The following is a 12,166-nucleotide window of genomic DNA, read 5'->3' on the forward strand; positions in this document are numbered from 1 at the left end:
AAGCCACATCTTATATCGCAGGGATTTCAAACTTCCCTATACTGCTTCAGAATCAGCTTTCCCACTTCTGTGGTTGGATTTGTATTTTGGGAGGGAAGAGTTCTGAGATCCAAAAGCAGTTTGAAGCAGGCCCCTTGAAATGAAGAACTTCCTCTTGTTCTCAAGCTATAGGGAACACAGGGAATCATTTCACTTTATCAGGGAGGAGCTTTGCGGCTTGGGAAGAAGAGAAAAGTTATTATAGGGAAAAGATGTTATAGAGCTAGAAGGATGCCTGGACTTTGTCTGCTCTTCTGGTTAAGTCCCACTTGAGAGAGGAAACTAAGTCAGAATGATAATCTGGTGAGGCTGGAGAGACCTGTTTTGTTATCTTAGAGGACAGATTAAATGAAGGAAGGAAATGTGGTTCTCATGTTGTCCCAAGATACCTTCTTGTTATTCTGTCTCTACATCATTACCTGGAGTGCAAACCGATTAATGTTAATGCAGTGAAAAGTTACTTCCAAATGGAGGTATATATTTCTATTGCTAGTCCAGTCAAATGAAGTCAAAGATAAGTAGTGTGGTGGTTTAAATAGGAATGCCCCCCATAGACTCATGTATATGAATACTTGGCCCATAAAGGGTGGCACCATTAGGAGGCATGGCCTTGTTGGAGTAGGTGTGGCATTGTTGGAGGAAGTGTGCCACTGTGGGCATGGACTTTGATGTCACGAATATGCTCAAGCTATGCCCAGTGTGGGACACAGTTGCTTCTGCTGCTTATAGATCAAGATGTAGAACTCTCAGCTCCTTCTCCAGCACTCTGTCTGTATGCACACCACCATGTACTACCATGATGATAATAGACTAAACCTCTGAAGCTGTAAACCAGCCCCAGTTAAATGTTTTCCTTTATAAGAGATGCTGTGGCCATGGTGTATCTTCACAGCAATTGAAATCCTAAGACAAGTAGTTATTTAGCTTCCATATATTGTGTTGAACAATTTCTTTGTTTCCTTAAAATGTTCATAAGAGGGTCCCAACTGTGTTTCATATGAGCCAATCCATTGCATATTTGTTTTTATGAACTTAATCAGAAACTTAACTAATCTTTCCAGAAATTATTAGAATTTGTTATATACACAACATGCTTTCAATGCCTCCATAATTTTACCCCCAGCTGATCCATTTTCGAAGGCCCTTCTCCAAATCTACCCTCTCCACAAAACCATTTAGCTCAGCTCCTGCTTAATCCACCAGTATAGTGAATGCCAGCTCCACTCTCAGAACCTTAAGTGCCTCTTAAGAAGAATGGAATCATGGGTTTTTATTCCATTTCCCAGAATCTCCCTGATTTAATGCTTAATTCTAGTGTGGGTGCTCATATTATAGTAATTAATTACTACATTAAGTCATGTCACAAAACTAATGAACATTTGGCTACAGGATTACAAAATGATTGTACTGTGTTCCTGGATTATAATATATGAAGATAAACATAGTCTAGTTGTGCATATACAGAAGGGATCACAAACTTTTCAGAACTAACAAATATGAGTTTCTGGGGCTCATCAAAACCATGAGTGAAAAAGTCTCAGTTCAGTATACATTTTTTTCAGTTCTTGCATCTAAATAAAGAATGTTATTTTATCTTTTTCTATTAAAAATCATTCTATTACTAGAGTCAGAATCCTCTGAAGCATTTGCATCAGGCTTCATTATGAGTCAAGAATGGGAGGCAATGTGGAAAAAATTGGCCTTTTATGTGTGGACAGGATTATTTAGGGACCACAGTTGGGTGTCTGTCAAGAAATCTACACTCTATCCACTCTCAGTGGTATCTGCAATCTATCTGTAGAAGGACAAGGAGTATCAGTCCCCATGGGTTTTATATTACAAATCAAGCAGCATGAGGAAGGTGGGAACTGAACCAAAAAAGGGGAGGGGATTTATAGACATCTTCCCTCCAGTGGCATAAAAAGGTAGGTTTAAGCCCATGTAAAGGTTGATGATGAGGCAAGCAGAAACTTTGATGATATGGGATGTTTTGTGCAGAAATAATTTCCTAATTATTGATGGTTTGAGATTGTGTGACAGTTGGTTTCAAATGTCAACCTGCCACAAATTAAAATAATCTGAGCAGGGAGCCTCAATGGATTAATTGTCTTAATTGTCTTAATTGACATGGGAAGACCAACTGAAAATGTGGGTGGCCCTTTCTTTTTATCTGGTAGTAACCCAGATAAAAAGGGGGGCAGGGATCATGAGTGAAGGAAGATTATTCTTTGCTCACTCGGCCTTTACTCTGAGTTAATTTACCCTGTTGCTCCTGCTGCTGTTGCTGCCACTGAGTCCTTCACTTATGTTAGAAAATGCTTTCAGGGCTTCTGAATTATACAAAGGACCAAGGGTTCTTCAGGAATCCACTAAGCCTTTGGCACCAGATTGGGAATGCCAAGGCACCCAGCCTTTCAGATAGAATAACTACCAACTTCTAGATTTCACTAGTATTAGTCATTGCTGGATGACTCTAAGGGCTGAGATCTCCAAGGACTGAAAATAAGTTAGGTCTCAGCCTTTCAGGAGGTAGTCAGAGTCAGATAGCTAGCCAGGAAGCAGCATTCCTCCATGGTTTATACCTTGAGTTCATGCCCTGACTTCTCTTAGTGATGGATTGTGATATGAAAGCATATGCCAAACAAACCCTTTCCTATGCAAATTGCTTTAGCTCCCAGTTTCTTATCACAGAAACAGATTGAAACTAGGACAGGGGTACTCTCAGAAGTGGTGCAATTTAAAGGAAGAAAACTATTACCAATAATGAGACAGTACTCATGTGAAATAAACTTCTCTTCTCCTAAAATGTTCACATCTACATTTTCCTTATTTGGCCCACCATGTCCTATGATAGTCTGACCTTTACTACCATCTGTTACACTAAACTCAATGAAATGTTATGGAATGATAACACATGTTACACAAAAGGCTCAACTGATTCCTATGGATTTTTAGGTAATATAAACTTGGAATCTGAGTTTCTCTAGGATGAACAAGGCATGATGAATATCCTTCATACTTTGGTCATGAATGATTAATTTGGCAATTCAGCAAAATACTTTAAAAAGTTGGAGTGTGTTCCTGGGGGGTGGATGAGGGTGGAATGTGGGGTTGGTGAGGGGCATGGGAGGATGGGACACAGAGGGAACTGGGATTGGTATGTAAAATAGGATTGTTTGTAATTTATATAAAAATTTATTTAAAAATAAAATAAAACAGTTACAAAAATAGTTGAAGTGTGATAAAGACAAATAAGGGAAGTCATGGTGACTAACTTTGATAGGCAACCTGGCATAACCTAGAGCCACCCATCTGGGAAGAGTCTTGATGACGATTACATATGTTGGCTTAACCTGTGGATATGTATGTTGGTTATTGCTTTAATTGAATTGGTATGCAGAGACACAGTCAAGTATTGGCAGCTCTAGTATATGGTAAGGAGATCCTGAACTGTGTAAGTTTAGAGCAATCTCAGCACAAGCAAACAAACAAGTAAACATGTGTGCATTCGTTTCTCTGTGGAAGTTATGTTACTAACTGTCTGAATATCCTGCCTTGACTTCCCTCTTATGGTAGACTGTAACCTGGAATTTGAAGCTTAAATAAACCCTTTATCCTCTAAGCTGATTTTTGTGAGGGTGTTTATCACAGCCAAAGAAAGGAAACTAGACCAGAAATCAATATCAAACAAAGAATCTGAAGAGAAATGAATAAATATGGTTTTGACTTGTTTTCATCAACCAAAGCTATATCTTGCATCAATGGTTAGAAATTTGCTTCCCATTGAAAATACTTGACTTTTCCTTGTGTGTCTCAAACATTGGATTCATGAGTATTTACTTATGGACTTCTAATCCACTACTGCTTCTTTTAGGCTTTTGCCATTTGGAAAGCATATATACAAAGTATTGGGAATTGTGGTTTTGTTTGTAATGAAAACAATGGATTAGATATTTCTCTTTGTGATTAATTTTTCAGCACCTTTTAGAAATCAACAACTATAGCCTGCTTCACTTCCAACTTGAATCAAGTCCTCTGCTGGGAATATATTAATACTAATAAATTCTTGGCAACTAAATAATTGAATCTAATGCCTCAAAAAATGTAAGCACTGACCTTCAAATTCTAGCATAATTTTGAGAACACAATTTGTAAAGTTATGATTACTGTTCTTTATCTTGCTCCTAGTTAATGTTATTTCTTAGTTGATTATATGTCCACATGATTCCTTAAAATGGAGCCCTATTAAGGCAAGGACCACATCTTATGCATTTCTGCATCTTTTATGTCCAAGATATTGTCTGGCTCATTGAAAACCCTTTTAGGAAAATTTTAGACTTCTGAAGTTCAAATTTGCCAATAACTTGTATTTCTTTAATGTGGCATCTTCAGTTGTCCTTCACCAAGGACTTTTCCCCTCAGATTTTAGAGACTATCCACAACCTGCCAATGGACAAATTCCTCAGAATCTAAGCAATGAGTAATGTGTCACATATCAGAACCAGAGATAAAGCAATTGCCTCTGGATCTATGCCAGGGTAACATATATCCTTCACTGATATAGAACGGAGAAACCTTCACAGTACAAAACGAAATGATGACAACCTGATTTTATTTCAGCAGTATACAATGCTAGCTAGGTATTTACTAGTACAAACACCACCCAAGGCCCAAAGGACTAGCCGAAGCAGCTGATACACTGTGTTTCTTTTTATAACTCTCCTTTCCAGCATCATGCTCTACATATGTCCCATTCTATCAGGTCACATCAACTTAGGTCATGCCCAACACTGCATCTTACACAAGACAAATGGATTATCATGCAGGATATTGTTTCCTTAACAATGCATTGGGCATCCAGGGAATTTCTCTAACTCTTTCTGAAACAGCAGTACTGCCACATTTCCCCAATGAGCAGCCTCCTCCATTCCATAAGACACTAGACAGTAAACCAAAAGCAAGCTCCGGATTTACTAGGTAAAAGAATGGAATGTGCAGTAAAGAACCAAATTACACAATGATTTCTTTTCTTTCTTTCTTTTTTCTGAGACAGGATTTCTCTGTGTAGTCATGGCTGTCCTGGAACTCACTCTGTAGACCAGGCTGGCACTGAACTCACAAAGATCCTCCTGCCTTTGCCCCCAAGTACTGGGATCAAAGGTATGCTCTGCTACCACCTGGCAATAATAGGTTCTTTTCTTGCATACAGAATTATTTTATTTAACTTAACCCATGTGGTACTTTAACTACTAGAAAAAGTAGAGTAATAGAAAATGGCCTTAGCTTCAGCCATTCAAAATAGACAAAGTTTCTTTTTCAAAATGTAAAGAATCCCGAGAATGTCGAAGTAACAGGAATAATTTCTTACAACATAATGTACAAAAACATTGAATTTTTTCATCTATTGATTTTTAAATATAAATAGATGTTTTTAAAGGAATAATTTATACACAGAAAGTTATTTTATGTAACAAATTGACCATATTGTTATCTCTTTTAGACTCTTCTTTTTAAGAAAAAGACTTTTTTTTCTTAAATGGTGGTGAGTCTGCAAACCTGTGTTTACAAGAACACTTATTTAGCAAACATCATCTCCATGGCAAAGTGTTTTATATTGTTTCTATGAAAGGCTGGCCAACTGTAGCCAAAGAATGGGGTCTAGTGTAGCAGCATTTCCATGCATTATTAAATTATTGTTTGCATTTTTCTATAGTTGATTTTGAACTAAATGACACACATAATTGTCATTTAGCCTGCACAATTGAAATGAGTGCAATCTGTCCCTTTAAATAAAATATTTTCTCGTGTCTACATCTTTAATTTTCACAAGAATATTTTTACAGATGGATATGCTGATCCATGTCTGACAATGAAAGTAATTGGATTTTGTAGATCCTGGAACTTGGTAAGTGTCAAAGCTTGAGTTTGGCTCTACATCTATATGATTAAAAAACAATCAATGCTATGATTCGAAAAAATCCATGTCCTTATAAATCACTCATGTATGGTAGTAACTAAAATACAAGGCAGGAAAAAATACGAACCTCACGGAGGCACAGAGAAATGAATATTAGTATTAAGAATAACAGGAAAGTTTTCTGAGTCTGGAGCGACACGGATTCTGGAGGACATATTTGAATGTAGTATTTTGAAATGAGCGCCTAAGAATGCAGCTCAGTTGATATTTGTTTAGCATGGATGAGACCTGGCTTCATTCTCTGGTCCCACACACACAAAGATTGGTAGCTCATGCCTGTAACCTCAGCACCCAGGAATTAGAGGCTGTAAGCTCAAAAGTTCAGGGTCATATTCTGCTACACATGGATTTGTGAACCAATCTGGGTCAGAGATTCTGTTTCAGAACACAAGCAATATCAGAAAATTTCTGTTCCAAATTAAAGCCTAATAAAAATTAAGACATCAAGGTCTCAAGGTCATATGTTTATTGAGAAGCACAAATGAGGTTAGGATAAAGTATATACATATTCAACCAGAGTATGCTGTTGATGACCAAGTTGATCCATTGAATATTTTGTGTATGGTTAATAAAAGAACTATGGAAATTGAAACTCACATACTATGATTCAAGGTAATTAGTTTGAATATCCTATAATTTCTTTACTGAATATATTTGCTTAGATGTTTATATAATACCATCAACTGTTCATAAACCCACTGGATACATTTTGTATAAACCCACTGGATACATTTTATTGTATCCACTTACTTTTATGACCATGAAAACTTCCGAAATATTCCACCTATTTTAAAATTTAAATAAATAAACAGGAGACCACAAAGTCATGTATTCATAGACATTCTGCCCCAAAGAACCTATCAGGCATCTCTCGGCCCAAAGAACTGAAGAACTATAACCAATAAAGACTTACCTGATACTGTAGAGCACTTTGCCATTTTTGGAAATCCTCAGCAACTTGTTGTCAGTGGTGACATCATGGAAATTGGCTCCTTTCTCATTGGCAAAGAACAAATCTGGTTTCCAAATGGAATCCAACATAGATGGATCCAAATCCAGGGAATCATCTGGGTACTCACTGTATGCCAGCCGTGAATCATTCCACTGTTGTCTCAGAAAAATGTTCACTCGATAGTCCTATAGAAACGTCATATACAAGAGCTACTTACTGCCCAACACGGCTTAAGAAAGATATTTAAGGTTCCTCTCACCTTCTTTCTGATTTGATATAGTGTTTTTGTCTGGTTAAACAAGTCTCTCTACACGTTGGTCAAAATAAAGCACCCAGTTCTACTTGGACTTGAGGTGGAGGGAAAGGAGAAAGATGATTCAACCAGATCAGAACACCAATTAACCAGATTGCCTTTCTTTATTTTTATGCTTCAATTATTAATTCTGGGTTGAAATAATATTAATTCAAGATGATCTTTCTGTTGAGAAAGTCAATGATGAGTACAGAAGTCAGACTGTCATGACACATTACCAAATAAACCTGATTCGTTTTCTAAATTAGAAATGACATGATTTCTAATCTCCTTTTGATAGATGCTCTGTATGGAAGAAAACCCACTCTGGAATTTGGGAGTGAAAATCTCGTAAAACCATGTTACAGTAGACCAATATTCTTAAAATCTTAACAACATTAAGATGCTTCATGTTGACAAAAATTATTCCTTCACAACTAGTTACTTTCAAAATTGTCGCATATTTTATTGAATTCTTTCAGTGTGTTATGTCTGCAGTAGCCAGCATGATGCTTCATTCAAATAGAAAAATTTCATGTTTTTTTTTCCAATATGAAAACTCTCTAACAAATGTTTTCTGGGAGCCTCAGGTACAGCCTCAACATTCTCATATGATCTGGGTATTTCCTTGTGTGCTAATGAATCAGCTTGTGACTGTGGCTACTCTCCCGAGGGCTTGTGTTCAAAGACATATATGTTCATGGATGCATTGCTTAACTTCATGATCTAGACTCTGACTTAGGCATCATTAATAGTCCCTAATCCTTCAGAACTGATTTCAGAGCTTCAGAGCTTCTTGTCACTTGTGACTATTGAAGGTGATAGACATCTCCATTTGTTCCCCCCCCCCCACCTTTCGTTTAAGCTCCATTGGCTTCATTTCCACATCCTTGGCATCTAGATGCACTTTGGATCATTATTTTCTTTCTTTCTTTCTTTCTTTCTTTCTTTCTTTCTTCCTTTCTTCCTTCCTTCCTTCCTTCCTTCCTTCCTTCCTTCCTTCCTTCCTTTCTTCCCTTGTCTTTTTTTTCTTTTTGGGAATGGGTGTTACTGAACCATTAGGGATTTGTGTGAATAGTGAGTAAGAAAGTCTGATTTGTGAACATTAAAGAAGGGACCATTAAAAATGCAGCAATGCAGAGCTCGTGTATGTGTTGGTGTATGTGAGATGCCCTTAAGATCTCCAAGTAAGGAAATGAGGCCTTTCCAGTTTATGGTGTCCATTTCCTTCGAGTTTCCTTCGAGTGAGACTCCATTCTTAACAGAATTCTTAGAGGGTAGGGAGAGTTTCTATGCTTGTTTGAATTGGACATAGTAAAGAAGAGACTTTCATCCTCTAGCCAAATCTAGAGATACTCTAAGCCCAGGAAGTGTGAGCAACTGGACATGACAAAAGTTAAATGGTTAAACAGCAGACTATTCAGATAACAGCAGCCTCTTCACAAGGAAGTATTTTGAGGGGTGCAAAAAGCCATAAGAAACCAGCTACAAATGAGTGGACAACAAAAATCACAAACACAATTCCCTTGTGTTCCTCCTGTGCTCCTGAGAATGAGTTAATCTTGCCTGTTGACCTACCCTAAAGAATATTAGTGAGACACAATATTAAAGTGATGGCCTTTAAGAAAAATATCTAGACATAGATTTTCATAGCAAATTCCCATGGGTGTTCTCCAGTGTTTCTTGGTTTTCTATTTTGAATTTTATAGCAAGAAAATTGGGAAATAAACTTGTGTTAAATGTCTAAAGAGCATTTAAAATATATTATTTTCACAATTTATAAACAATGATAAGTAGAAGAGAAATATATTTGGATCTATCAATTATATACTGGAGTTTTGATTTATAAGTAGCTGTTCCTTTGAATGTGTAGTCATTAACATTTATACATGATTTTGTTTGTGATTAGATACACTATTTAAAAATAAGTAATAACCCTTAAAATTATTTAAGAACAGAGACTCCCTCACCCAAGAATACAGAGAAAATAGATAGCCAAAGAAAACATTTTGCAGCCATGCCTGTGCAATTCTTTTAGTACACTGTAATAAACCTTTGGCACATGTAATTTATCAATGCATCATTTCTGTTTCGTTACAAATAAATTCATGATCTAATCATAACACAAATCATAAGAGAGTAGTTATATGATTCTGTAATCTTTCTTTGACTTTTCTGCTGCTTCCAGGCTCAATAAAATATTAAAGGGAAAGTAAATACTGAGAAACATGTTTAAATGCAGACTATATTCTCTTTTACATTGCCTGCATTCTCTAAGGACAGATTCTACTTCAAATAAATGACATATTTCTTTGTACTAAAATTTGTTTCTACATTATTGACTCTCTGAGCATTGGATAAGGTAATAAAACCATTTTTATTATATATGTGCACATATTTCATTTTAAAAACAAAATCCATGTATAAATTGAATAATCTTTAATAGTCTTAACACTGGTAATATGAGTACCTAAATTCCATAATAGTCTTTTATGTCAAATTTAGAATTTTTCAAGTTTCTTTTTTCTGATACCTTCTAAAGCTATGCCTACTCCATAGACATTGCTTCCTTAAGCTGAATTATTTTGCACTATTATATGTAACTCTGCATATGTACATAAATATGGTAATTTTATTTCATAAATACTCATACCAAACATTATTATGTCCTACTGTTTGGTATGTATACACTTTCCAATCTAATTATAAATATATTGGAGATATATTTATATATCCATAATGCTTATGCTGCACTTTGGTTTTTAAACCTGCCCAAAACTCCAAAACCATTTTTCAGAACCTCAAAACTGTGCTGGTTTTAATGGGAGAACTTGTATTCTAAATTATGGTGGTAGGCAGTTGCTTTATGATGAACGTGGGCTTTATTATCTCATTGGTAATTTAGGGAGCAAGTTCATCTTCTGTATCAACTTAACAGAGTATAAGGTTTATGGAATATATTGATTATTCCTTAATATGTCAGAAATAATTTTCATAATAATATGCTATCTCTTGTCAGATAGCATCTTCTTATGATGTGCTCATTCAACCATTGAATGAAAGGAAACGTCTATGCTCTTTCAGTAGTTATAGCACAACAGGGAACCATGTCAGTTTCTATTTACCTTCTTCTCTGAGTTCCTGGGAATGGAATTTCAGATCAGTGGCAAAGTAACTCCTTGTAGTGCAGCAGTTAATGACAAATACATTTATAGACATATAGCTATCCCTCACTTCTGTTCAATGTGACAAGGCTCAGAAACTACTGCTGAGGCTTGGGTATTATAGCAGCACCTACAAGTCCCAAATCATACTGGATCCACTATCATCTCTCTAGGCAGCCATTTGAAGCTGGGAAGAAAGATTCTTATATTCATTTTCTGATGTTCCTGTCTTTGGGAGAGTGGCATACAGCTGGTATAAAATACCCTTGGCTGTTGCTTATGTTGCCAATATTTTCTGCCTCAACATTAATAAAGGGAGTGTTGTAAATATATTCCTTATCCTGTAATTTCAATTTTAATCAACAACTGAATAAAAGGAAAAAAAGAAGGAAAAGGATAAACTGACATTTCAAAAGCAAAATATAACCTGTTTAAGTATATGTCCCTTCCTAATTCATTAAATCCTTAAAATTATTCAAAATTATATCTGTTGAATAATCATAGTACAAGGGTCAAATACCAACATGTTCATGTGCCTCTTAATGAATGAATATACATATTATTGAATTTAATAACTTATATCATCATGATGATCCATAAAACTTCCTTAAGTAAACAACAATATGTTGTCCCATGAACCACATATCTCCAACACTTGTATCAAAGAAGGGAGCATTTGTATTGAATCTGTAAGTCAATACTTTTTTAACAGGGAACATTTACAATAAATTAGTCTGATTTTGGTAAACATTCTCACTGTAAGAGAATGAGGTGTAAAGCAAGAGAGTACAATAAACATGACCAGAAACTCAGTTTAAAAGCATTCTTGGAAAAATAGTTCTAAAATTTGCAAAGGAAGCAAAACTATTATCTGTATAAAACAACACTAATTGATGGCCTCTATTAGTTTACTGGCATGCATATAAGTTAAATTTTCTGATTTCAACTGTAATTAGTTGATGTTCCATTTAGTGTCTGAGCAAATTTTATGAGCCAATTATATATTTTTGAGTCAATTTTATGAGTCAATTATATATAATTGAGGAATTATCAGATGGTAGAATCTAAGAGTTTTAGTAAAGGAAGGTTGAGCTGTGACAACATGTAAGTATGTACTAGGCTAAATATTTATCACCTCGGAAAACTCATTTTTAAAATTCTAACTCCCAGCATGATAGTATTGGGAGACAATACATTTAAGATGTTATTCTACTATGAGGCCAGAGAAAGAACTTTCTAGAATGAGAAGATATAAGAAGTCAGAAGTCTATAACCTTACTAGATCCCTCATCAATACCTGAATTCACTGGCACCTTACTCTCAGGCTTCCAGCCTCCAAGACTAGAAAAATAAGTTCTACTGTTTGTAAACCATCCCATGTGTGAAGCTTTGTAGCCTGACTCACTTAGGACAGGTTGCACCAGGTAGACACCAAGGCAAAGTTTCAGTCATTTTGTAAGCCAGAACTTTTTTTCAATAGAGTAATTGTCACACTAGTATGAACATTGAAATATCACTAATTTAAATACTAAATTGACCCACTCTATTTTTTTCAAGTAAAGTTTGATTGGAGTGTGTTCACATTCATTTGCCAATCCTTATCCTAGGTTATGAGATGAGAATTTCTTTTTGGTCATAAACATGATAAAATTTTTGTAAAAAGATTTTTTGTTTCACACCAAAGCCATGAGAAAACAACATATATGTATTTTCAAAACCAAAAGAAGTTTATCATTACATCT

General features: G+C 35.6%; 1 protein-coding gene across 2 annotated transcripts in view; it reads right to left on the reverse strand.

Annotated features, from left to right (window-relative positions):
* Glra2 (glycine receptor alpha 2) overlaps positions 1-12,166 on the reverse strand; it is a 192,096-nt gene that overhangs the window by 144,177 nt on the left and 35,753 nt on the right. For both annotated transcript variants that reach the window (XM_035450000.1, XM_027432615.2), the window contains exon 4: positions 6,930-7,153. In XM_035450000.1, the coding sequence (XP_035305891.1) occupies positions 6,930-7,153 (224 nt within the window). The remainder of the gene's footprint in view (positions 1-6,929; positions 7,154-12,166) is intronic.

This window comes from Cricetulus griseus, chromosome X (genome assembly GCF_003668045.3).
Source record: "Cricetulus griseus strain 17A/GY chromosome X, alternate assembly CriGri-PICRH-1.0, whole genome shotgun sequence".
Taxonomy (NCBI): domain Eukaryota; kingdom Metazoa; phylum Chordata; class Mammalia; order Rodentia; family Cricetidae; genus Cricetulus; species Cricetulus griseus.